The sequence below is a fragment of the Hemitrygon akajei genome, chromosome 6 (assembly GCF_048418815.1).
Source record: "Hemitrygon akajei chromosome 6, sHemAka1.3, whole genome shotgun sequence".
Taxonomy (NCBI): Eukaryota; Metazoa; Chordata; class Chondrichthyes; order Myliobatiformes; family Dasyatidae; genus Hemitrygon; species Hemitrygon akajei.
Genome location: NC_133129.1, coordinates 151,973,108 through 152,001,068, shown reverse-complemented (window position 1 = coordinate 152,001,068; position 27,961 = coordinate 151,973,108). Strand labels below are relative to the sequence as shown.

The window sequence follows — 27,961 nt, the reverse complement described above, 5'->3', positions numbered from 1 at the left end:
CCATAATATGCCTATTACAAATAATATTTTAAATGCCTTGCAACTTTCAGGCCATGGAATCATTTCCTGCTCAGAGGAATGGTTGATCCACAGAGCTGTAAAAAAAGTATTTGAGGGAAGGTTGGTGCTGAGTCCTCCCATTGTTTGCCATATATATTAATGAATTAGATGAGAATGTAGGTGACATGATTGGTACGTTTATGGGTGACAGCAAATTTGGTGCTATGGTGGACAATGAAGAAGGTTTTCTAAGTTTACATACATCAGCACAAAAATGAACTGAGAACTTGGGGAAAGGAAAAGCATGTGAAATTTAATTCAGACAAATGTGAAGTATTGTATTTTGGGAAGTTAAACCAGGGCTAACATTTCCTGTGAATTTTAGGTACAAGTACATGGTTCCCTGAAAATGATGACAAAACATACAAGGTAGTGATATAGCATGGCTAGATCTTCACAGTTGGGGAGATAGTACTAGAGTAGGGATGTCACATCACAAGGCCTTGGTAAAAATGTACTGGAATATGTGCAGTTCAGCTCCCAGTGCTCCAAGGAGGATGTGACTAAGCTGAAAAAAGTACAGAAACAGTTCACAAGGATGTTGCCATGACTGCAGGCTTGAGTTATAAGGAGACACTGTCTAGGCTGGGACTGTTTTCCCCTGAGTGAAGTAGGCTGAGTATGTGAAGTTACCATAACTAGAGAGAAAGTTCTTGAGAAACTGCAAGGTCTGAAGGTAGATAAGTCATCTGGACCAGATGATGTACGCCCCAGGGTTCCAAAGGAGGTGGCTGAAGAGATTGTGGGGGCATAACTAATGATCTTTCAAGAATTAGTAGTGATCTTTCATTCGATTCTGGAATGGTTCTGGAAGAATGGAAAATTGCAAAAGTCATTCCACTCTTCAAGAAGGGAGAGAGGTGGAAGAAAGGAAATTATGGGCCAGTTAGTCTGACTTCAGTGGTTGGGAAGATGTTGAAGTCAGTTTATTAAGGATGAGATCTGGAGGTACTTGGCTGTAGTTGGCATGGTTTCCTCAAGGGAAAATCTTGCCTGTCAAACCTGTTGAAATTCTTTGAAGAAATAACAAGCAAGATACACAAAGGAGAATTGGTTGATGTTGTGTACTTGGATTTTTATAAGGGTTTTGGCAAGCTGACACAAGTGAGGCTGCTTAATAAGCTAAGAGCCCATGGTATTACAGGAAACATTCTAGCATGGATAAAGCAATGGCTGATTGACAGAAGGCAAGGAGTGGGAATAAAGGGAGCCTTTTTAATTGCCTGTCAGTGACTAGTGGTGTTCCATAGGGGGTTTGTGTTGGGATTGCTTCTTTTTACATTATGTGTCAATGATTTGGATGATGAAATTGATGGCTTTGTTGCAACGTTTGCAGATGATATGAAGATAGGTGGAGGTGCAGGTCGTTTTGAGGAAGTAGAGAGGCTACAGAAGGAGAATGGACAAAGAAATGGCAGATGGAATTCAGTGTTGGGAAGTGCATGGTCATGCACTTTGGTAGAAGAAATGAAAGGATTAACTTTTCTAAATGGAGAAAAAAATACAAAAACTTGAATAGCAAAGGAGCTTGGAAGTCCTCGTGCAGAATTCTCTAAAGGTTAACTTGTAGGTTGAGTTTGTGGTGAGGAAGGCAAATGCAATGTTAGTTTTCATTTCAAGAGGACTAGAATGTAAAAGCAGAGATATAATATTGAGACTTTATAAAGCACTGGTGAGGCCTTACTTGGAGTATTGTGAGAAGTTTTGCTGAAACTGGAAGGGGTTCAAAGGAAGTTCACAAAAATGATTACAAGATTAAGTGCATTTCAGAAGAATAAGGGGTGACCTTATTGAAACCTATCGAATGATGAAAGGCCTTGATAGAGTGGATGTGAAGAGGATGTTTCCTATGGCGGGAGGTTCTTGGACCAGAGGACACAGCCTCAGAATAGAGGGGTGTTTAGAATGGAGATGTGGAGGAATTTCTTTAGCCAGAGAGTGGTAAACCTGTGAAAATCTTTGCCACAAGCAACTGTAGAGGCCAAGTCTTTATGTATATTTAAAGTAGAGGTTGATAGATTCTTGATTGGTCAGGACATGAATGGATACAGGGAGAAGGGAGAAGATTTGGGCTAGGAGAAAAATTGGACCAACCCTGATGAAATAGTGGAGCAGACTTGATGAGCCAAATGGCCTAATTCTTCTCCTATATCTTGTGGTTTATAGTGGTTTATAAAATCATGAGCATAGATGGATGGTCCTTTCTTGAGGGTAAGGAAGTCTAAATCTAGAGAGCATATGTGTAAGGTGAAAGGAGAAAGATTTGAGGGAGATGAGGTGCAAATGTTTCACATAGTGGATGGTGCATGTTTGAAATGAGATGTCAGATGAAGTAATAGAAGCAAGTAGAATTAAACATTTCGAGGACATTTGGATGGGTTCATGGAGAGCAAAGGTTTAGTGTGTTACGAGTAAAATGCAGACAAATTAGACCAGCTCAGAAAAGGAGCATCATAGGCATGGAAGAGTTGGCCAAAGGGCCTGTTTTTTGTGTTATAACTCCATAATACTCATAGACAGTTTAATGGTTGTATGGCAGGCAGTGTACATTTGTAATAAAGTAGTTAAGTTCCATGGTAGAGAATTTACAAGGTATGTTGTAATATTCAATTACATACCAGCAAGAATTGTTATGGCAGCATGTAATGATCTTTTTTTCAAACTGAACACAGAAAGTATACTGCCAGCGTATAAATATACAGCGTTATATTTAACAGAATAAGAACATGGTAGCTTTTACTGAAGTGTATTTGAACAAATTATGGTCAGAAGCACAATGGAAGTATCTAAATCTGAAATGGTCAATAGAATTACATATTACTTTTACATTTACTTTGTTCTCTATGTTTCCTCATTTAGCTGTTTAGTTTTTAACATAGCAAACCTTACCAGTGCTTTCGGCATTGGAGATAAAGTTTGTCAAAGGTACCTGCACAATTTAATTCTGCACTCCTGGGTTGAAATAAGTCCAGTATTTCAAGAATCAAGATGAAAGATCCAAGTTTATTTAATGTCATTTCCAGTACACAAGTATAAAGGAAACCAAACTAATTGTTATTCCAAATCTAATTTAGCATTTAAAAGCTCATCAAGGTAAAGAATACAATAATAAAAACACATAAATATCAATGCACCTGATAACTTGTATACATAGATGGATTATATGTAAATAAAGTGATACTAAGTAAAGGAGTGTATGTACCTAAGGTGACTCTGACAGGAAATGATAAAGTAGTAGTGGGTGGGTTAGTGGGTGAAGGTGTTGATCAGCTGTACTGTCTGGGGGGAAATAACCATTTTTCATTTGATGGTCCTGGCATGGAAACTACGTAGTTTTCTCCCTGATGGAAGTTGGACCAACAGTCCATGAGCAGGGTGGGTGGCATCCTTTATGATATTGCTGGTCTTTATCCAACACTTTTCTGTATATATTTGATGATGGGCAAGGTGGTGCCGCTGATGCATTAGGGAGTTTTGACTACCCAACTGTAAAGCCATCCTGTCCACTTCAGTGCATTTTCAGTACGATGCAGTGATATAACATGTTAGGATGCTCTCTACTGTGCATCTCTAGGAGGATGCAAATATTGGAAGTGCATAGTCCAACTGTCTTCAGCCTTCTCAGAAAGTAGAGGTGTTGGTAAGCTACTGTATTTAAATATGCACATATATCAAGAACCACTACAAAAATAACAGCCAAGTATTTGTTGGGAAGAAATGACAGGAGTTGATTGTATTTTATGAAGAGCCTTATAAAATAAAACTTTTTAAAAATAGGCCCTAATAAAATTGGAAAATTATACCTGTTAGCATTTTTCATCATCTTTAACAAATTTAAAGGCTTACATTTTTTATTTTCCACTGCCATCAGAAATATAGTTTGCCACCTTGTTGGCTTAAATCCTAACTGGTTATAGTATTTGAAAGTGGAGGATTTTTTTTGTATGTGAAATAATATCATTTGGAATCAACCTTATAAGATACCCTATTTGCTTTTCTTATTTAGCATGCCAATAACATTTGTGGCCTGTTACCTTCACTTGTAACACATTTTAAATTTACAAAATTCTTTTCATTAATAATCCTTGAGGAAATAAAGCTGTAATTGAATGTATTTGCATAATAGCCCCAAGAGTAATTGTATTTACTAAGCATCCAACAAAAACTAGGACTTGTGGTGCCATTGACCATGAATCCCAGAATCTGTTGTATGCTTAGTAAATCCAATTTTTGTTATTTTTATTTCCCACTCTGTTATGCATTGAATCAATCATTGACATCAATTGAATATCATTCACTGATATTTTTCAAAGTTGAGGCTCACATGTGGAATGGAAAGTGATGCTGAGTGACAAACAAACCTATTGTTATTTATTTGAAAATATTTGGTCATTTTGCAGGCAGCCTTTCTGGGACAACGTGGATTGATTGAAAATGACTTTTTGACAAAGGTTCTTGATGGAATGGCATTCGCAGGATTTGTTTCAGAAAGGGGACCTCCCTACAGATCTTGTGATTTGTTTGATGATGTAAGAATTTTCTAGCATTCCTTTATTCTCTTTTTAAAATATTTCAATGATTATAGTTTTAGGAGTTTTTTACATTATGAATGTTACTGAAATGACTTGAGCCAGTATTTTAACAATCAAAATGATTTGAATAATTGCTTTGTGCATGTGTTATAAATTACTCCTAGTCCCATTAGCCTTACTTTATAGTTAGGTTTCCAAGAATTGCTTTCAGTGTTATGGGGGCAATAATAATATGCTATTTTGGAATGTTCCCTTCTGGCATTATTGTTTTCTATTTAGCCTTGATATTGACCAATAAACCTCATTTTGCTTTTGATTGTGGTTTAGATTCTCTCCAAGTTGGCAGAAAGAGCAACTACTTAATTGTTGAATGAGATGTTTCACGATTTAAGTCTTGAACATAAACAACATTGTTTTGCATAGCACTTTTCCAAACTCTGGAGCATTTCAGAATTACTTCTCACCTATTTTGAGAAATACTATTTTAAATCCTGTTTGTTAAGGTTTTTTTTTACAATAGTGGTAGTAATTATGACACATAAGGTGTCTAAATATAAGAAACCATTGTTTTTTGCAATGGGGCAATCATTTTGTTCAACTTGGATATTTTCTCTTTATGGGTAAATGCAAATTTGACAATGTGAAGAAATGGTCTGTAACATTTATTTGTAATTGTTCTTGTGGCATGTTTCTAACTCTCAATTCTGCCTTGACCTGAAGTAGTTTGATTAGCCCAAAATTAGTTGAAGAGAAGCCTTTTTTGGGTGCCTGGAAAATTATTTTGCACAGCTCTGTGCATGCTGCAGCTGTTTAATATTGGGACGATTTTGTTTGCATTTTGGGCAATATTTTTCGGTCTTGTTGCAACTTGAGGATTAGATTTATTTATTTTCATATTCACCAGGGTGCAATGAAATCCTATGTTCTTGTGAAACTCAGTATGTACATGGTAATGATAAATACAATAAGTACAGCACCACGCACAAAAACAATGGAATGATACAAAGTTGAGCTGTACAAATTGATGTCGTGCAAAATGAAATGCTAAAGTGACAAGCAACACACACTAAATGCTGGTGGAATGCAGCAGGCCAGGCAGCATCTATAGGGAGAAGTACTGTCGACGTTTCGGGCCGAGACCCTTCGTCAGGACTAACTGAAAGAAAAGATAGTAAGAGAGTTGAAAGTAAGAGGGGGAGGGGAAAATCCAAAATGATAGGAGAGGACTGGAGGGGGTGGGGTGAAGCTAAGAGCTGGAAAGGTGATTGGCAAAAGGGATACAGAGCTGGAGAAGGGAAAGAATCATGGGACGGGAGGCAGGGAGAAAGAAAGGGGGAGGGGAGCACCAGAGGGAGATGGAGAACAGGCAAAGAGTGATGGGCAGAGAGAGAAAAAAAAAGGGGGAGGGGGAACTAAATAAATCAGGGATGTGGTAAGAAGGGGAGGAGGGGCATTAACGGAAGTTAGAGAAGTCAATGTTCATGCTATCAGGTTGGAGGGTACCCAGATGGTATATAAGGAGTTGTTCCTCCAACCTGAGTGTGGCTTCATCTTGACAGTAGAAGGGGCCATGCATAGACATACCAGAATGGGAATGGGACGTGGAATTAAAATGTGTGGCCACTGGGAGATCCTGCTTTTTCTGGCGGACCGAGCGTAGGTGTTCAGCGAAACGGTCTCCCAGTCTGCGTCGGGTCTCACCAATATATAAAAGGCCGCACCGGGAGCACGGGACGCAGTACACCATACCAGCTGATTCACAGGTGAAGTGTCACCTCACCTGGAAGGACTGTCTGGGGCCCTGAATGGTGGTGAGGGAGGAAGTGGAAGGGCAGGTGTAGTAGTTGTTCCACTTACAAGGATAAGTGCCAGGAGGGAGATCGCTGTGAAGGGATGGGGGGGGGGGGGGGACGAATGGACAAGGGAGTCGCACAGGGAGCGATCCCTGCAGAAAGAGGGGGGCAGGGAAAGATGTGCTTGGTAGTGGGATCCCGTTGGAGGTGGTGGAAGTTACGGAGAATTATATGTTGGACCTAGAGGCTGGTGGGGTGGTAGGTGAGGACAAGGGGAACCCTATCCCGAGTGGGTGGCGGGTGGATGGGGTGAGGGCAGATGTGCGGGAAATGGGAGAGATGCGTTTGAGAGCAGAGCTGATGGTGGAGGAAGGGAAGTCCCTTTGTATATAAAAAAAAATAAAGCCCCTTTGTTTCCTTGTATTTGCTAAAGTGACAAGATGCATTAGCAGGCGGGAACTCCACTTTTATTAAAATACAGTTTAGTTGACTTATGAATTTCAAAAATGGAGGTATCATGAATTAATGATGAATTTTAGATGTCAGTGTTTTAATTTCTTCATAAAACATGAATGAAGTGGTCAGAGCATATAACATCACAGGGATTATTTTAAAAACCTTTGCTGTTTGAGTCTGATGAAACCTGAAGAGCCTGATTCATAGCAAGATCATCACATGTTTCACTGGAAACAAAGACTGGTACAATGATTGAATGAAGCGAACCCAAGTACAGGACACAAGCACGGAGATTTTGTTAGGATGTAGACACGGACCTGAACGTTGGACAACAAACAGGAGGAACCTTGACATAGAGCCTTGACACGGAGAGATGGGATTAGAACACACAGTTCTAACCGGCCAGGAAACATTAATCACCACACAGGTAAAACTAACGATCTGACAACTAGGATTTGTAATACCAGGGTTCTTATACTGCAGGTCTTGATGGAAACCAGGTGTGCCATCATCAAAGAAAATTAGAAACAATTGGGAAATTAATGGTCAGAACCATGGCACAATCAAAGGAAATTAGAGGAAACTAGGGAATAACCGGTCAGGACCTTGCTAGGCTGGTTCTAACAACCAGACTTGCCCACCTTTCAATGTGTACATACTTCATAGATGACAACGCTGTGGCATCTTTTAAATGTCTTGTAAACTATAATATCCTTTCTTGCTGCCATTGAAAACTTATTGAATCATGTTCTTTGTATTATCAGCATCTCCCATTTTTATATCAGGAACTAGTATGTTGAAGCTACACTCCAGAATTTATTGTGTGATTTCAGCAGATCCTGAGAATGTGTGAGATGCCACATGAATGAAAGTATTTTTTCCAAATTTCTTGGCATAGCTGAGCTCATGTTGTGCCAACAATGGCATTATGTTAGTGAATTCTTGCAAAATAAGCTGCTTTTCTTGAATGCTGACTTTATTTTCTCATAGTTGTTCAAGACACATGGGGATCAAAATTCCCACGTTGGGGTAATTCCAACTTTCTGTTTGAATTTTGGGGCTTAGGAATTCATAGACAGTTCAACTAGGCGAGGACCTTACTGGACATTATACTTGAGGGTGGGCCGAGCTAATTGATGGAAACTTCATTCGGAGGTGCATTTTGTGAACAGTGATACAGAAGCATTTCTAAAGACCTGAGTGTTCATCAATCCACAGAGAAATTGTCTACAAATGAAGGAAACTCGGTACTGTTGCTACTCTCCCTAGGAGTGGGCATCCTGCAAAGATCATACCAAGAACACAACAAGTCTCTGTTCATGTGTCCACTATAAGAAAAACACTGGCAAGAATGGTGTTCAAGGAAGGACATCATGGAGGAAATCACTGCTCTCCAAAAAATCATTGAAGCATGTCCCAAGTTTGCAAAGGACCACATACTTGTACAACGCTTCTGGGACAATGTTCTGTTGACAGATGAGACAAAAGTTGAACTTTTTGGCAAAAATGCACATTGCTATGTTTGAAGGAAAAAGGGCACTGCACACGAACACCAAAACCTCATACCAACTGTGAAGCATGGTGGAAGGAGCATCATTGTTTGGGGCTGCTTTGCTGTTTCAATTTGCGATCGTTGAGGTAACATTTAGTTGAAGTTATTGCTGTACAAGAGGGTCACACCAGTTACTGAAAGCAAAGGTTCACGTACTTGGTCCAACAAATACATGTAATATTGGATCATTTTTCTCAGTAAATAAATGGACAAGTATAATGTTTTGTGTTTATTTCATTAAGGGTTCTCTTTATCTAGTTTTAGGACTTGCATGAAAATCTGATCACACTTTAGGTCATATTTATGCAGGGTTCACAACTTTCTAGCACCACTCATCTGACATATGGTAGTCTTTCAAATGCCAGTTGATTACAGTTCAGGAACAGCATGTTCCTGTGAGGGTGAAAGATAAAAAAATAGAAAAGTAAGGGAACCTTGGATGAGAAGGGATATTGTAAGTTTAGCCAACAAGTAAAAGCTGAAATCAGACAAGGACCTTCAGGAATGCAAGTGAAGCTGGAAAGAATTTAAGCAAGATTAAAAATGCCTTTTGCATATAGAATTAAGAAGAATTACAAGGCATTTTATATGTATATTAGGAGCAAGAGGGTTGCTAGTAAAAAGCTCAGTTTATTCAAGGATAAAGGAAGGAATTTATGCGTGAAACCAAAGGAAGTAGACGAGCTCCTTAACGTGTACTTCACATTGGTATTCATGAAGAAGGATATGGATAATGGTAATATTAGAGAGGGATCTGTTGATACTCTAAGGTGCAATGATATTAAGGAGTAGGTGGGTGTCTATTGGTTTTCCTCTATCATGTCCTGTTTAAGTCTAGAGAAAATAAGAAGTTGGACATTGGATACATCCTTTAAATTTGAAGAAATCTGGTGACCTTTTATTCAATATTTTCATTTGATCTGATTTTTGTACTGATTCTCTTCCAGTTATTTTTTCAGAACCTTGGATTTGATCAGAGAGTTTCTCTTCTCTTGGTTTTTCTCTCAGGATGGACTGCCCAGTCCTTTTTTTCCTGTTTAGCATAGCGGATTTTTTTTTCTTTTTATATAAATATTTCTAATAGTCCTTCCTTTCTTCATAAATTGATGAGGAGAATTATACATTCTATATTAAATTTATACTTTGTAGATAACACTATGTGTGATTCTGATATTGTTTATTTTACCTTCTGTATGTACTGCTATTGACATATATACCAGACATATTCTCCTCTTGTTTGTATACACACTTTTTTTAAAAAATCAATAAAAAGATTGATAAAAAAAGAAAGAAAAGCATTCAGGCAGATAACTACCCTGGGATGATGAGCTCTATCCAAAGATATTCTGAAGAAGGAAAGGAAGGAGACTACTGTGGCCTTAATCTTTGATCAGTGGGAAATTTGGGTGGAGACTGGTAGATAATCTGGAAAAATTTGAGTTGATGCACTTCGGGAGTCAAATGCATTGGAAAGTGTACATAGTAAATGGCAGGACTCTTTGCATTATTGACGACGAAGGAGTACAAGTCCATAGCTCCCTGAAAGTGACAATGTAAGTGGATTGTGTGGTAAAGCAAGTGTGCAACATACTTTCCTTCATCTTTTGTGGCATTGAGTGTAGAATTGGTACATCATGTAGCTCTATAAAGCTTTGTTCTGAAAAGGCTTTGGTTAGGCCAATTTTGGAATATTGAGTATATAGTTCAGGGTGTGATACTATAGGATATATTGACTGTGTGCCAAACAGGTTCACCAGAATGTTGTCTGAATTGGACTTTATTAACTATAAGGAGTGGTTTGATGAATTTGGATTATTTTCTCTGAATTGTCAGAGGCTAGGAGGTAACCTAATAATACTTTATTTTGCACTCTGTTACTGTACTATCTCAATGTACTGTTGTAAAGAATCAATTTGCCTAGATAATGTGCCAGCTTTTAGCTGTTCCTTGGTACATATGACAATAATAAATCAATTTACCAATATAAAATTATGAAATACATCGGGCATATTTTTCCCAATGTACAGAAAATAGGTGCTATTGAGTGTGGATTTAAGTTGAGAGAAGAAGTTTAAAGGAGATTTGTGAGGCAGGTTAATTTCACAGTGTTAGGTGTTTGGAATGCACTACCAGTGAAGATGGTAGAACCAAATGCAAGAGCAACTGATAAAAGATGTGGAGGAAGGATGACCATGAGCTGGCAGATGGGACAAGTTTAGAGTGACATCCTGGTTGGTACAGACATGTTGAGCCAAGGGGCCTGCTCCTGTCCTTTACTGATCCATCTTCTAGGGCTTGATCCAATATCATCAGAGTGTCATCTGCAGAAGTCACCCAAGTAATTTCCATTCAGATTCGCCTGATGAAGTGTGAGGATGATATAGCCTTTTTTAAAACCTTCTATTTTCATACAACTTTGTCAGGACCAATTCATCAAAACTAAAGTACTTCTTAAAGGAAATGCCTTAAGTGGGATTGCTTGTGGTAACTTTAGGTCTTACTACAAATCCAATGACAAGTTTTTGGAAAAAAAAGAAAAATGCCTGGAAAGCATTCACTTACATTCCTAGTAATCCTTGGAGAGCATTACATGTAAAAACAGTTATGGAGCTGGTATCTGAAAGGTGCAAATTTATCTTTCTTATGGAATTTATAATATAAATGATTTAAAAGAAGCAATATTTTAATTGATAAGTGCACGTGAATAGCCAGACAGTCCTGGCACCATCCATCCAGCTGGATATATTAAAGCAGATATACATTTGGAGACCTTTCACAGTATATCTATCTCTGGAGACTGTAGGAGTCATGAAGATTTTAAGAAACTGTGTTCATTGCAGCCAAATCTGCAACCAAGATCCTTAGTGCACCTTGTCTCAGAACAATCATATCAAACTATAAATCACAGGGTTATTCCAGGGAGCAACAGTGGTGTGTTACCAGAGGCCAATAGTATTCATACTTTAGTCGCTAGTACCAACTCATCTAAGAGCCACTCAGTTTAAATAATTTTAGTGGCTCCAGACAGATCCTAGAACAGGAACCCTTATTTTGAGAATTAGTGCTACATGTGCCCCTCTTCCGGTATCTTTTCCCCCAAATATAAATCCCTCATTTACTTAAATTTTAAAATAACCTTTCCTAAAATTTCAGCTTTTTTTAATGACTCAGTCATTACTTGTATGCAACTTTCCTGGGATTGTCCTTAGTTTATTTTGTCAGTTCTGTGTCACACATTCAATTACAAGGACTTTACGTCCCTGAGCAACCCAGTCCCAAAAGTTTGACTAATGTCATCACCATCCTCGGAGAGTTTTAATATTTTAAATAAATTGACAATTATTAATTTCTGATCAATTGCTGATATTAAATCTATTATCAGTTGCCACCTGTTGGAGTCTTGCAAATTCTTACCACCACTGTATAGAGTGTTACCCAAATTTTACTCCCAGAGAATGTGCTATGATTTTTAGTCACTAACATCCAGTCATAGACCATCCAGTAAACAGAAATAACTCATCTCCATTTTTCTGTCGCTTGTCTTTAAAATCTTGTGAATTTCCATTGGATTACCCTCAGGCTTTGAAATTCTGTCTCATGCAATGTTATAGTTTTATCGATTTGAGTGTTAGAGTAAAATGGCACGGAAGTAGATCCTTCAGCTTAATTCATCCAGGCTGACCAAAGTAAAATGGTCTATGTTACATTCTTGTAGATCCATGCAGCGTACCCTCCATGGCCAATTTTCATCTTAACAAGCAATGCCACAAGATTGAGGATGACAATTCCACTTCTGTGGGTTTTGAAACGGCTGAGCTAATATATTAACCACAGATTCTCTGAATTCCTGCCAGCCACTGTATAGAGTGTTTCCCAATTTCCCAGCAGAAACAATTTATCTCCATCCCTTGGTTCATACAAGATTGAGGGTGACCTGATGGAAGTTTATAAAATGATGAGGAAAGATGAGCAGAATTATCTGTGGATGTGGTAGAAAGTGCCTGTTGGGATGGACAGCTAAGTATCTAGTGAGTTGTAGAGCATCTTCTGCTACTTCAGAATTTCTATGTGCTCTTCAGACAAGGCCTTGAGATCCTCAATATCATCCCAGAAGTTCCCAGGAATTAGTGGGGGTGTTTTTTTCAGCACCGAAGAACCTGCACTAGGCTATCACAGAGTTGTTGGGCTCTCTGCACCCTCTGAACTTCAAAGCTTTGATAAGGTTACTTCCAGGTTTCCAAATTCCTATGAATATACATTCAATTTTTTTGCAGTCTCATAGTGTCCCTTAAAGCCCAGGTAGTTAGTTTTCAGGTAAATACCCCTAGCTTTGTCCCTCCAAGGCCAATATGTTCTTCCGACACTCACAATATTTAAAAGTATCACTTTCCCAACTATTGCTATTGCTGTCTGATCTCATATACCTCATAGTACTTCACTCCGCTTGATGCAAGGGCCAGTATACCATGAATCTGTGTAATTATTTTCAGTATTCTAATTAAATATATGCATTTTAAGGATAGAATGGAGTTACAAGCAGAGATTGGATCTGCTGATTTTATTCTCACTGGAATACATAAGTTTGATGAGTGTCCTAATAGAGGTTTATAAAATTGGAAGGCATCAGTTGGAGAGATAATCAGAATCTTTTTCCCAGAGTAAGAGAGTCAAGAACTACTTGCCACAGTGTTAACGTGAGAGAGCAGAAATTTAAAGGCGATCTGAGAAGTAAGTTTTCCATGCAAAAGGTGAAATATGCAGAACAAACTGTCAGAAGAAGAAGTGGAGACAGATACGATTACAAGGTTTAAAATACATTTGGACAAGTGCTTGACATGGAAAGGAATAAGGAACATCCCAGAACTGATACTGTAGGACTTGAATTCCCACTTTTTATACATATTTCACCTTACTCGCTGTGCTGTTCAAATGTTGAACCACATTGCATTGACTCTTACCTTGTAAAGTACGCCTGTAAAGAATTAGAGTGATGCTGGTCAAATAAGACTTTCTTACAACTTACTGTGTTTTTGATTTCCTGTTTGTCTTTGCTTCTTGATTTGAAGTACTATTATTTTTCTTACTACCAGTATCATTTGTGGCTGAACATATCTTGATTCAATTTGGAACTAAATACAGGATACCCGTTGGTTGAAAGGGGTTCCTTCTATTTTGATGGCCTCACAGGACAGCAGAATAAACCACATGTGAGACATGGTTCTGTTTTGAACAAATGTTCAGATGCTCAAGTTAACTGAGCTGTCTGGTAATATGAATGTAGGTTGTTTCTCCAAATTGTGATATGTTGTATAACAGATAAAACCATAAAATAGATACTATAAATATGCAAAGAATCTTTTATGTTATTGCTTTAGTATAGATTTGGGAAGAAGGCAAGAGTGGTAATTGTTGCTGTTAAATAATTCTCTAGCATTGCATACTGTCAACCCTAATCCTTCATTATCTTTCAAGACCATTTGTCCACATCTTGTATTCAAGAATATTTAGACCTTATTGTTGTGCTTTTTCTTAGCCGGATCTCAGATACTGTCACAACAGCACAATTCCACTTTCCAGATTTGCAGATGGTAAAAACTTAGAGGTATTGTGAAATGTGAGGATAGTAAGGAGACATTATGTAATTAAAGGTAGTCTCAGAGAATGGCAGTTAGAATGAAGTATGAAGTGTTCAGATTTTAGTCAGAAAGTTACAATTTAGAGGACATCTTTTTAAAAGTTAGTCTGGAGGACTGGAAAGTTGCAAATGTCTTCCACTCTTTATTATCTGAACGGTGGCCGATTAGGAAAAGGGGAGATGCAGCTATTGTACACCAGTCATTGAAGGTGGGCATGCAGGTACAGCAGGCGGTGAAAAAGGCAACTGGTATGTTGGCATTCCTAGTAAAAGGATTTGAGTACAGGAGCAGGGAGGTTCTACTGCAGTTGTACAAGGCCTTGGTGAGACCGCACCTAGAATATTGTGTGCAGTTTTGGTCCCCTAATCTGAGGAAAGACATTCTTGCCATAGAGGGAGTACAGAGAAGGTTCACCAGATTGATTCCTGGGATGGCAGGACTTTCATATGAAGAAAGACTGGATCGACTAGGCTTATACTCACTGGAATTTAGAAGACTGAGGGTGGATCTTATTGAAACGTATAAAATTCTAAAGGGATTGGACAGGCTAGATGCAGGAAGATTGTTTCCGATGTTGGGGAAGTCCAGAACGAGGGGTCACAGTTTAAGGATAAAGGGGAAGCCTTTTAGGACTGAGATGAGGAAAAACTTCTTCACACAGAGAGTGGTGAATCTGTGGAATTCTTTGCCACAGGAGACAGTTGAGGCCAGTTCATTGGCTATATTTAAGAGGAAGTTAGATATGGCCCTTGTGGCTAAAGGGATCAGGGGGTATGGAGAGAAAGCAGGTACAGGGTTCTGAGTTGGATGATCAGCCATGATCATACTGAATGGCGGTGCAGGCTCGAAGGGCCGAATGGCCTACTCCTGCACCTACTTTCTATGTTTCTAAAAAGGGAGGGAGGCAGAAGAAAGAAAATTATAGGTCAGTTAGCCTGACGTCAATGACAGGAAGATATTGGAGTAGATTATTATGGATGAGTCTCGAGGTACATGGAGTCACATGAAAAAATAGGCAAAAGTCAGCATGGTTTTTTCTTAAGCGAAAATCTTACCTGACAAATCTGTTGGAATTCTTTTGTGGAAATAACAAATAGGATAGACAAAGGAGAATTAGTGGATGTTGTGTACTTGGACTTTCAGAAGCCTTTGACAAGGTTCTGCACCTCAGGCTGCTTTACAAGATAAGAGCCCATGGTATTACAGGAAAGCTGCCGGCTTGAATAGGGTATTGGCTGATTGACAGGAAGCAAAGAGTAAGAAATAAAGAGAGCCTTTTTTGATTGACTGTGGTAACTAGTGGTATTGCACAGAGGTCGGCGTTGAAACCATTTCTTCTTACATTATGTATCAATGATTTGGATCTTGGAATTGAAGGCATTTTGGCTAATTTTGTGGATAATCCAAAGCTGGAGTGGCAGGTAATATTGAGGAAGCAGAAAGTGTTAGACAGATTGGGAGATTAGGCATGAGTGGCAGATAGAATACTGTGTTAGGAAGTGTGTGGTCATGCACTTTGGGAGGAGGAATGAAAACAGACTATTTTCTAAATAGGGTGAAAATTCAAAAATCCAAGATGCAAAGGGACATGGGAGTTATCGTGCAGAACTCTCTAAAGGTTAATTTGCAGGTTGAGATGATGGTGAGGAAGGCAAATGCAATGTTAGCATTCATTTCGAGAAGACAAGAATATAAAAACGGATGTAATGCTGAGGCTTTAAAAGGCACTAGTCATACTGTACTTGGAGTATTGAGAGCAGTTTTGGGCCCTTTATCTAAGGATGGTTGTGCTGACATTGGAGAGGGTTCAAAGGAGGTTCATGAAAATGATTCCGGGAATGAAAGTCTTATCATATGAGGAGTGTTTGATGGGTCTGGACCTGTACTGTCTGGAATTTAGAAGAATGAGGGAGGGATCTCATTGAATGTTTTTAATATTGAGTGGATGTGGAGAGGATGTTTCCTACAGCGGGGCAGTCTAGGAGCAGTGGACACATCCTAAGAATAGAGGGATGTCCATATAAAACAGAGATGAGGAATTTCTTTAGACAGGGTGGTGAATATGTGAACTTCATTGCCATAGGTGGCTTTGAAGGCCAGGTCATAGGGTGCATTTAAGGTTGATAGATTCTCGTTGTCAAATTATGAAAGGTTGCAGAGAAAAGGCAGAGGAATATGATTGAAAGGGAAATGGATCAGCTATGATCCAATGGCAGAGCAGACTCGATGGGCAAAATGGTCTAATTCTTCTACGCCTTACGGTCTTATTGAAAGCCTATTTGGAGTATATGAAGTTTATTGGAAATCGCAAGCTCTAAAGTATGTAATTCTTTGCAGAGTTGTTTTTTTCAGTGTTAACTTTCCTTTTTGTAGTTGGTTGCCTTTGATGTGGAAAGAATCAAAAGTGAGGAGGGGATTCCACCAAAAATGTTGAAGCACATACGAGAACTTGCAGAACAGCTATACAAGAATGTAAGTGTTTATGAACTATTAATTTTAAAGTAATATAATTTTGTAACTAATATAGAAGTATGTAAGTATATAACTAAAATTTTTATCGAAAGTATGTGCAAGTATGTTACTATATACACCTAACTTAAGATTAATTTTCTTGCAGACATTCATGAGGAAAATAAATACAGTAGAAATTATGAAAAAGTATACAATGAGCACAGTACTGAATCTTAAAATATCGCATGCTTCATTTTATCACAACTGAGAGCTTAAGCTAATTGGATGTTTATTAATGAAAAAGGAAATGGATCAGCCTCTTAATTTCACTATACAGAGTTAGAATTGAGAGCACACAGCTGTAATATTTGTTCTTCAATATAGATTTTTTTCAGAAATGACATTAGCCATTCAGTTCTAACATTGATTTGTAAAAGATTTTAATGGAGTCTTGCTATAAAATATCTTCCAGTACTCTGTTACTATTATTTGGTGTGATGCGCAGTGACTATGAGCTTCGACCTTTAAATGAGTCTAAAAGAGGCGATATTTCAAAGTATGTTTCTACAGTTGTTGTACCTGGGTCTTGAAAGGTGTAGACTAAGCATTTCCTACTGTGAAGAATGATACATGATTTTAAAATAAAGCATAAACACAAACAAGCCTTCAGAAAAAGGACACAATATAAAGATAGCAGTGTGCCACTACAGTTCTTGTGCTGATGCTGATCCTGTAATTTGTAATAGCTGAAAGGGATTCATTCTTAAGACCATTCCTAAATTCTTTAATATAGCTTATCAAAAGGATATTGGTTCTTATTTCTCAGTTTAAATTATTAAACAGATATTGAAGTGAATAATTTAAAAACAGGTAACAAAAAAATCTGATTATGGAAAACCTGATGTATAAAACAACTGCAACAGACTTAAGCACCGATATCAAAAATGTCACTTCTCTCTATTTTTTATTAGTTGGTTTTTAAGAGCATGTTACACAAATTGCTTCACAAGTAAAGTTTAATGTAAAAATGTAATCCAATTTTACTTTTTGTAAGAGTTTTTCTTTCTGGATGATTGTTGTAAATATCAGATGTACTTAGAAATATAGAAAAACCTACAGCACAATACAGGCCCTTTGGCCCACAATGCTGTGCCGAACATGTTTGTACTTTAGAAGTTACCTAGGGTTACCCATAGCTCTCAATTCTTCTAAACTCCATCTACCTATCCTGGAGTCTCTTAAAAAACCCTATTGTATCTGCCTCCACCACCATCGCCAGCAGCCTATTCCATGCACTCACCACTCTGCATAAAAAAACTTACCCCTGACATCTCCTCTGTACCTACTTTCAAGCACCTTAAAACTGTGCCCTCGTGTTAGCCATGAACTTTTTAAAGGGTGTATTTATTTCCAGAATCCATCTATGATACAGATTTGGCTGCCAATAATTCTGGCCACCAACACCATCTTTTTTTTAAGAGCTTGTGGAAACCTGACTTGGTGACATGTGTTTTTCTCATATCTGTAGAACTCAGTTGTTCAATAGTTCAAATGTTGTCCTATAATATCTAACTATTTCTTTCGGCCTTCATCTGTAGATCAAGCTTTTCTTTTATGGAAAACAAAAGGTATAACATGTTTTCGTGATCTGTTTTTGGATGATAACATTATGTCCTTTGAACAGCTATCTAATAAATATAATTTACCTAAAACCCATTTTTTTAGATATTTGCAAGTCAGAAATTTCTTGTATAATGAATTAAAGTCTTTTTCGAAAGAATGTCCATTGGACATTACAGAAAGAATTTTAGCCCTCAATCCTTGTCAAAAGGGTTTAGTAGCTATCATTTATAATATGATTATGTGTGTACAGCCAGATGTATCAGAAAAAATTAAGAAGGAATGGCAAGAAGAATTGCATTGTCCTATATCTACAGAGCAATGGGAAAAATTTTTATCATTGGTAAATTCGTCCTCTATTTGTGCTAAACATGCCCTAATACAATTTAAGGTTGTACATAGAGCTCACATGTCTAAAGATAAACTTGCTCGATTTTATTCTCATGTAAATTCAACCTGTGACAGATGTCATTCTGATGTTGCTTCATTGACTCATATGTTCTGGTCTTGTCCTTGTTTACAAAATTATTGGAAAGATATTTTTAATATTATTTCAAGAGTTTTAAATATCAATTTCCAACCGCATCCTTTTACTGCAATTTTCGGTTTACCAATGATAGATAATAATTGTCTATCCGCTTCATCTCAACGAATGATTGCATTTGTTACATTAATGGCTAGAAGATCTATTTTACTGAATTGGAAAGAAATTAACCCTCCAACTGTATTTCAGTGGTTTTCTCAAACTATCTCTTGTTTGAGTTTAGAAAAAATTAGAAGCGTGGTTTTTGATTCTTCAGTTAAATTTGAAGAAACTTGGAGACCATTTATTCAACATTTTCATATGAGTTAAATGGTCTGATCCTAAACCTTACTGTTATTATCCTTAATTATTTGGATGGAGGTTCGGAGTTATTGGCACTACTGTATGTATTTAACATTATGCAATGGCCCATGTTGGTTAGTTTTTTTTTTCTTTTTTTGGGGTTTTTTTTTCTCTTTTTCGATTCTTTTACATAAATACTATGAGTTTGGGAGGCCTTATATATTGATTATTATATATCTGATTGTCTATTAAAACTATTAATTATGTACTCTCAAATGCTTTGTATTCATATTTCATTTATGTTTTTCTTAAAATTAATAAAAAGATTTAAAAAGAAAGAAAGAATAGTTCAAATGTTCCATTTAATATCAGAGAGTGTATACATATGCAACCTGAAATTTGTGTTCTTTGCAGACATTCACGAAAACAGAAGAACCCCTTTAAGGATAGTAACAGTAAAAATGTTAGAACCCCAAAGTGCCTCTACTCCCCCATTCTCCCACACACAAGCAGCAGCAAAACAATGAACCCCTCCCACTTCCTTCAGCAAAAAAGACGTATTTTTTGAAGAGGATGCTGTCCAAGTTGCATGCCATCTTGGACAATGACTCCCATCCACTCCATAAGGTACTGGTTAGGCACAGGAGTACATTCAGCCAGAGACTCATTTCACCGAGATGTAACACTGAGCGTCATAAGAAGTCATTCCTACCTGTGGCCATCAAACTTTACAACTTCTCCCTCGGAGTGTCAGACACCCTGTGCCAATAGGCTGGTCCTGGACATTTCCACTTGGCATGATGAACTTATTATTTAATTATTTATGGCTTTATATTGCTATATTTCTTCACTATTCTTGGTTGGTGCGGCTGTATCGAAACCCAGTTTCCCTCGGGATCAATAAAGTAGGTCTGTCTGTCTGTATTGGCACCCTCCACCCACTAAGCAAGCAAAAGCAAAGCCTCCAATAAAGACCACGATCTGCACTACAACAAAAACTAATCATTCACCTCTTTATACCTTTATTAAGGAGCGAGGGATCCTGTGTTACCCTTTCTCAGCAAAAGGGGAGACCATCAAAGGCAAACAACTTGTTGATTTATGGTGTTAAAGTCTGTCGCGTCACTTTTTCCAAGTTCCCTGACTCAAAAATTAGCAACAAGCTCTCCCCCACCACTGTGAGACAGATAAAGGGAGTGTGATCCAAGTACAGACCCCTTTGACAGCTGATTTGCTGTTCCCGATATTCTGCTTCCTGCCACAGTGCTTCAGTCGATGACATTGGCATAGAACTGGCTCGTCTCCAGGGCCGCAAAACCTTGGAACCCCAAAAGCACACTCATCTACTAGGCTTGAGATATTGAAAACCGGCCGGTTGATGAGCCGCGGGAGCAGATCACATCGCTGCAAAGAACTGAAGTTTGAGTTTTGCTCTTGGTTAGGGTCTTTGACAGAACCTCTTCCACCTTGAACGGGAGACAGAGACAAGGCAAAGGTAGAAATTAACCTGTTTCCATGGATGAGCTTGAAAAAGTCACTGTTGAGTGCAATCGTAACTCTGCCTCATTTGTTGTAATAGAACATAACACTCCTGCCTAATAAAAATTTGAATATTTATCTGAATGCTGATTTCCCTCAATGGGCGGAAGAAATTGCCTGAAGTTTCTGTTTCTGTAGCATCGCTCTGCTTTTTTGTTTACATTACCTACTTTAATGTGTAGCCAGAGACTTCAGCCATTAATCTAGAGACACATTCAAATTTCAGTGTGAGTTTCAGCTGATTTAATAAGCTACCATTAGAAATCTTAGTAATCTTTTTGCTTAAGGTTGTTATACCAAGGGGTGGTAGTGGGGATAAGCTCCCACTGCCTATTAAATGCTTACAATGGAGACCATCTCATAGCTTCTGAAAATCAAGTTCAGTCCCTAGACTTCACATGTGGCTTAGCTACAGTGGAACAGTTTCTATTGACAGGAGAAGGGGCAAAGGTGGTCTCCTGACACCTTAATACCAATAGCTCTGGTCAGCTGTGGTTGGCAGCTCATCTAGGAGAAGGAAAACTGATTTCAAACCTCCATGACCTTGCGGCTATACCCACTTGTGGGGAAGGCTTTGGGAGTAAAGCCCAAGGTAAAATCTGGAGCTGGAGTCCCTAAGGCAGTCCTACATTGAGTTCACCGCTGACTGGCAGCTCTGCCGACACTGCTGGTGCCAAGTTGTATCAGTCTCACCTGTTTCTTTGGATTCGTCAGCTGCTTGGAGAGGGGGAGCCTGCTACAAAGGCAACAGCTTGCTCTCCATATCCCACTGCTCTTTTTTGCATACTGGCTTGCTTTTCATGTAGACAGCTGGGACACAACATCCATGGTTGACTTTGACCATGGGCCTCAAGTAGTTTTGATCTTGATAATTTTACGCAGATTGAAAAGGTCAGTGTGTCAGGGAGGTGAGGTACAAGCTAGTTCAAATCGTTGCTCGAAGTGGCAGAACCTGTTGTTCGGATGGAGAGTTAAGCGCCGGGCCAGATTGGAAAGGTCAGGGTGTTGGGCCCTGAGTGGGGGTATGGGCCAGTTTGGATCACTGCTCTAAGACATTTCAAGTCAAGTCAAGTCACTTTTATTGTCATTTCGACCATAACTGCTGGTACAGTACATAGTAAATATGAGACAACATTTTTCAGGACCATGGTGTTACATGACACAGTACAAAAATTAGACTGAACTACATTAAAAAAAAATACAGAGGGAAAAAACACACACAACAACTACACTAGACTACAGATCTACTCGGGACTGCATAAAGTGCACAAAACAGTGCAGGCATTACAATAAGTAATCAACAGGACAATAGGGCAAGGTGTCAGTCCAGGCTCTGGGTATTGAGGAGTCTAATAGCTTTGGGGAAGAAACTGTTACATAGTCTGGTCGTGAGAGCCTGAATGCTTCAGAGCCCTTTCCCAGCCAGCAGGAAGGAGAAGGGATTGTATGAGGGGTGCATGGGGTCCTTCATAATGCTGTTTGCTTTACGGATGCAGCGTGTAGTGTAAATGTCCGTGATGGCGGGAGGAGAGACCCCGATGATCTTCCCAGCTGATCTCACTATCTGCTGCAGGGTTTTGCAATCCGAGATGGTGCAATTTCCAAACCAGGCAGTGATGCAGCTGCCTAGTATGCTCTCAATACAACCCCTGTAGAATGTGATGAGGATGGGGGGTGGGAGATGGACTTTCCTCAGCCTTCGCAGAAAGTAGAGACGTTGCTGGGCTTTCTTTGTTATGGAGCTGGTGTTGAGGGACCAGGTGAGATTCTCCGCCAGGTGAACACCAAGCAATTTGGTGCTCTTGACGATCTCTACCGAGGAGCCGTCGATGTTCAGCGGGGAGTGGTCGCTCCGTGCCCTCCTGAAGTCAACAACCATCTCTTTTGTCTTGTTCATGTTCAGAGACAGGTTGTTGGCTCTGCACCAGTCCGTTAGCCACTGTAACTCCTCATTTATACTCTGCACTGAGTTATGGGACTCTCTGTTTGACAATTCAGTTTGACAATCTTTTTTCTGGGTTATTATATTTTTTATGGGCTTGATGTGGTTTTTATTCTCTGTACATTGGATATTATTTGTACATTGGACAGTCTTATGTTTGTGTGTATGTGTATTACACACACACACACACGGTTTGTTTTTGTGTTTCTTTGTTTCATTAGGAAATGAATCTCAAGGTTGTAAATTGGGTACACACTTTGATAATAAATGTACCTTGAAGACGTAAGAAAGAATGCAAATGCTGGAAATCTGGAACAACACACTCAAAATATTGGAGATCAGGCAGCATCTATAGAGGGAAACACATTCAATGTTTTGGGCTGCGACCTTTCGCAGGACTGGAAAGAAAAAGACAGAAGGCCAAATCAAAGGATGAAAAAAGGGGGAAGATCACAAGCTGGCAGGTGATAGGTGAATCTTGGACAGAGAGGGATGGTAGGAGACAGGCTGGGGTGGAAGCGGGAATGATGTGAGAAGGTGGGAAATGGGTTGTGTTGGAAATAGAATGATTTGAGAAGCTGGGAGGTGATAAATACAAAGGGCTGAAAAAGGAGGAATTTAATAGGAGAGGACAGTAAGTCATGGGATAAAGAGGAGAAAATTAAATATTGCACATTTCCTTTAAAAACGTTTGTTTCACTATGCCCTTCAAGGACTAAAACTTGCAACCCTAAGCTACTCAGGCTTTTGTGACTGCAGAATTGTGAGGTTGCCTCCTGAAACAGAATAGTTGGGCATCAGTTCATTTATGGATGGCCAATTAATCCTGAGCCTACCAGAAATGTTTACTTAGTACAATAATAAAAATAACTAAAATACTATAATTTATTGTTTGGTAGAATATTTATTTTTCAATTATTATTTTGTGAAAAGTTAATTGACAAGTTTGTAATGTTTAAGAAGAAACTGATTTGGGAAGAAGACTTGATATGTTCAGTGAAATTGTGATGAGCATTGGTGTCCCAGTTGATTCCTACTACCAGATCTTGGGTTTTAATTGTACAAAGGAACAAAACTCAATTTACTCATGGTGAAGAAAGAACAGAGGATGTATTGGTTGAACTAAGTTCCATTATGTATTGTTCAAAGGTCAAAGTAAATTTATTATCTAAGTATGTATGTCAGCATATACTACCTTGAGATTCAGTTTCTTGTAGGTGTTCACAGTAGAACAAAGAAATACAATGCAATCAATGAAAAACTACACACAAAGACTAACAAATAATCAGTGTGCAAAAGACAAACTTTGGAAATGCAACAAAATGAAAGAAAAATCAACAAATAAATAAATACTAATAACATGAGTTAAAGAGTCCTTGAAAGTGAGACCATAGTTTGTGAAATCAGGTTACTATTGAGTGAAGTTATCCACACTGGTTCAGGAGCCTGATATTTGAAGGATAATAACTTCTGGAACCTGCTGGTGTGGGGCCCAAGGCTCCAATACCTCCTCCCTGACAGCAGTGAGAAGAGAGTATGGCCTATATGTTGGCGGTCCTGAATGATGGATGCTGCTTTCTTATGGCACCACCTCTGGTGGTTGTGCTTCATGGTGGCAGGGCTTTTCTTGTGATAGACTGGGCTGTTTCCACCACTTTTTGTGGGCTTTTCCATTCCTGGGCATTGGTGTTTTAATACCAGGCCATGAGGCAGTCAGGATATTCTCCTCTGAGCATCTATGGAAGTTTGCCAAGGATTTAGATAGCATACTGAATCTGCATAAGTTTCTAAGTAGAGACGCTGCCATTCCTTATTTTTACAACACTTGCATGGTGGTCCCAGTACAGATCCTGTCCACCTCAGATTCACTAATGAGGACTGACTCATGGACCTCTGGTTCCTTCTTCATGTAATCAATAAATCTGCTTTTTGGTTTTACTGATGTTGAGTGCAAGATTGTTGTAGCGACACTATTCGACCAGATTTTCAATCTCCTTCCTTTATGCCGATTCATCACCATCTTTGATTTGGCCAACAACAGTGGATGTGAATTTGTTAATTCAGAAGAACTTGCTGTGCTTCATCTTTTAGATCAGCACATTTTCTCTCCACTGTGGGTGAAAAGTAAATCTGGATTGCTGAGCCTTTCCACCAGGGACTTCCACAAAGCAGAAACAGAAACAAAATCTAAAGCAGGAAATTGTTTAAAGTTCCTTCAGTGCACCTTGTCCAGGCATAGAAGAAAATTCCACCATTTTCATTCCCAACCCTGCCCACTCTTTTCCCACCCCACAGCTCCTTATCCCAAAATAAATACAAATTTTAAGATGCCATTGTTTTATAGATAAGGAAATCTGTTAGTAACTATGCAGCAGTTTGGGGTAATAATTTATACAGATACCTAGATCCATCTTTCATTGTTCCTTGTATCTTTCCAGAAAGATAATTCTATAGATAATAAGAAATAATTCTAATTTGTCATTATTGTCACTAAGTGAATGGTATGTTTTGTTTTCCTAGACTGAACTCATCTTAGGTAGTTTTGTGCACTTGTTCAATCTCTTCTACCTTTATTAATTTCTCCCTCGACTTTTTCCAAATGGTACATCATACATTAAGATATGCTAAAACCCATTTTTTCCCCCCAACCTAGGCATTAGATAGATAGATAGATACTTTATTCATCCCCATGGGGAAATTCAACTTTTTTCCAATGTCCCATACACTTGTTGTAGCAAAACTAATTACATACAATACTTAACTCAGTAAAAAATATGATATGCATCTAAATCACTATCTCAAAAAGCATTAATAATAGCTTTTAAAAAGTTCTTAAGTCCTGGCGGTAGAATTGTAAAGCCTAATGGCATTGGGGAGTATTGACCTCTTCATCCTGTCTGAGGAGCATTGCATCGATAGTAACCTGTCGCTGAAACTGCTTCTCTGTCTCTGGATGGTGCTATGTAGAGGATGTTCAGAGTTATCCATAATTGACCGTAGCCTACTCAGCGCCCTTCGCTCAGCTACCGATGTTAAACTTTCCAGTACTTTGCCCACGACAGAGCCCGCCTTCCTTACCAGCTTATTAAGACGTGAGGCGTCCCTCTTCTTAATGCTTCCTCCCCAACACGCCACCACAAAGAAGAGGGCGCTCTCCACAACTGACCTATAGAACATCTTCAGCATCTCACTACAGACATTGAATGACGCCAACCTTCTTAGGAAGTACAGTCGCCTCTGTGCCTTCCTGCACAAGGCATCTGTGTTGGCAGTCCAGTCTAGCTTCTCGTCTAACTGTACTCCCAGATACTTGTAGGTCTTAACCTGCTCCACACATTCTCCATTAATGATCACTGGCTCCATATGAGGCCTAGATCTCCTAAAGTCCACCACCATCTCCTTGGTCTTGGTGATATTGAGACGCAGGTAGTTTGAGTTGCACCATATCACAAAGTCCTGTATCAGTTTCCTATACTCCTCCTCCTGTCCATTCCTGACACACCCCACTATGGCCGTGTCATCAGCGAACTTCTGCACATGGCAGGACTCCGAGTTATATTGGAAGTCTGATGTGTACAGGGTGAACAGGACCGGAGAGAGTACGGTTCCCTGCGGCGCCCCTGTGCTGCTGACCACCGTGTCAGACCTACAGTCTCCCAACCACACATACTGCGAAAATCTGGGACATTAATGTGATAAGTTGTAAGGATATTTGTTATGTTGCTTAATTCATTCCTTCATGGTGATATTCTCCTTCATGAATTAGAAATGCAGTTAATATTAAAAATTGCTTATCAAAGTTTCCATTTAAATCTTATTTTAGGAAAATCCAAATCCACACATGGCGTTTCAGAAAGTCCCTAAACCAACTGAAGGTTCACATATGAGAGTACATGTACTTCCATTCCCCAAGATAAACGAAGACAAAGTGGAGACTCTTCTCCAAGAGGGCCTTGCTAAGCACCTAAATTCACCTCCTGCTGTTCGGGTTGAGAAAAAATGCATTGTGCCTGCTGGCCCAGCAGTTGGTATGTATCAATATTTTGCCTTAAGAACAGCTTTGATCTTCAGGTATCATATGTATTTATGATTAAAAAAAATAATTGTGTGCTTGAGTACAATGGACATATGTTGTTGAGCTAGGAAAGAATTCCTTAGGATGTGATCATTTGACCCTTATCTTGTTTTCCCCACTTTTTTGACATTTGTGCTTATAAACAATTTAATGGATGCACTGTTGATACATAGAGTCTAGCTGCACAAAACAGGCCCTTTGGTCTATCAACTGTGTATTGACCATCAAGCATTAATCTTGTTCTTCTCATGTACCATGCTGAAGGGTCTTGGCCCGAAGCATGACTGTGCTCTTTTTCCATAGCTGCTGCTTGGCCTGCTGAATTCCTGCAGCATTTTGTGTGTGTTGCTTGAATTACCAGCATCTGCTGATTTTCTCTTGTTCGTGACTATATTCCATCTGCCACATTTTTGCCCATTCTTCCAGCCTGTCTTAGTCCTGCTGCAATCGCATTGCTGCCCCAACACTATTTACCCCTCCATCTATCTTTGCATCATCCACAAACTTTGTCACAAAGCCATCAATTCCATTATCCAAATCATTGACAAACAATGTAAAAAGCAATGGTCCCAATACTGACCTTTGAGGAACACCACTAGTTACTGACAGCCAACCAGAAAAGGCTCCCTTTATTCCCACTCACTGCCTCCTGCCTGTCAGCCAGTCCTCTAACCACCCGGTATCTTTCCTGTAACACCATAAGATTTTATCTTGTTAAGCAGTCTCATGTGTGGTACCTTATCAAATGCCTTCTGAAAATCTGTTAAATGACGTCTACCTGCTTGTTACTTCCTCAAAGAACGCTAACAGATTTGTCAGGCAAGGTTTCCCTTTGCAGAAACCTTGCTTTGACTTATTTTATCATTAGTCTACAAGTACCCCGCAAGCTCATCCTCAATAATTAATTCCAGCACTTTCCCAACCACTGAGATTAGGCTAACTGGCCTATAATTTCTTTTCTTTTGCTTCCTTCCCTTCTTAAAAGAGTGGAGTGACATTTGGAATCTTCCAGTCCCCCGGGACCATGCCAGAATCAAGTAATTCTTGAAAGATCATGACCGATGCATCCGTTATCTCTTCAACAACATCTATCAGGACTCTGGGATGTAGCCCATCTGGTCCAGATGATTTATCCACCTTAAGACCTTTCAATTTGCCTAGCACTTTTTCCTTTGTAATGGCAGAGAGTTGTGCGGACAGCCCAGCACATCTGTAGATGTGAATTTCCCACTATTCAGGACATTTACAAAGACAGGTGTGTAAAAAGGGCCCGAAGGATCACTTCTTGGCTCTATTTGAAGGCCTACATATGATTCTCATGTTTTTTTTTTACCTTTGTAGTTTCTTAACTCCACCCACAAAGATTCAACATTCTCTGACCCTTTGTCATCTCTTTCGAAAGATGCAATTCCATCTTTTACCAACAGAACCACACCTTCTTGCCTAGGTGGATATAGAAAAGTATGGAAGAATATTCTA

General features: G+C 39.0%; 1 protein-coding gene across 3 annotated transcripts in view; it reads left to right on the top strand.

The window, feature by feature from the left end:
* Window positions 1–27,961, top strand: part of sbf2 (SET binding factor 2) — a 521,046-nt gene that overhangs the window by 273,748 nt on the left and 219,337 nt on the right. For all 3 annotated transcript variants that reach the window (XM_073049581.1, XM_073049580.1, XM_073049579.1), the window contains 3 exons: window positions 4,461–4,589; window positions 16,403–16,501; window positions 26,231–26,435. In XM_073049581.1, the coding sequence (XP_072905682.1) occupies window positions 4,461–4,589; window positions 16,403–16,501; window positions 26,231–26,435 (433 nt within the window). The remainder of the gene's footprint in view (window positions 1–4,460; window positions 4,590–16,402; window positions 16,502–26,230; window positions 26,436–27,961) is intronic.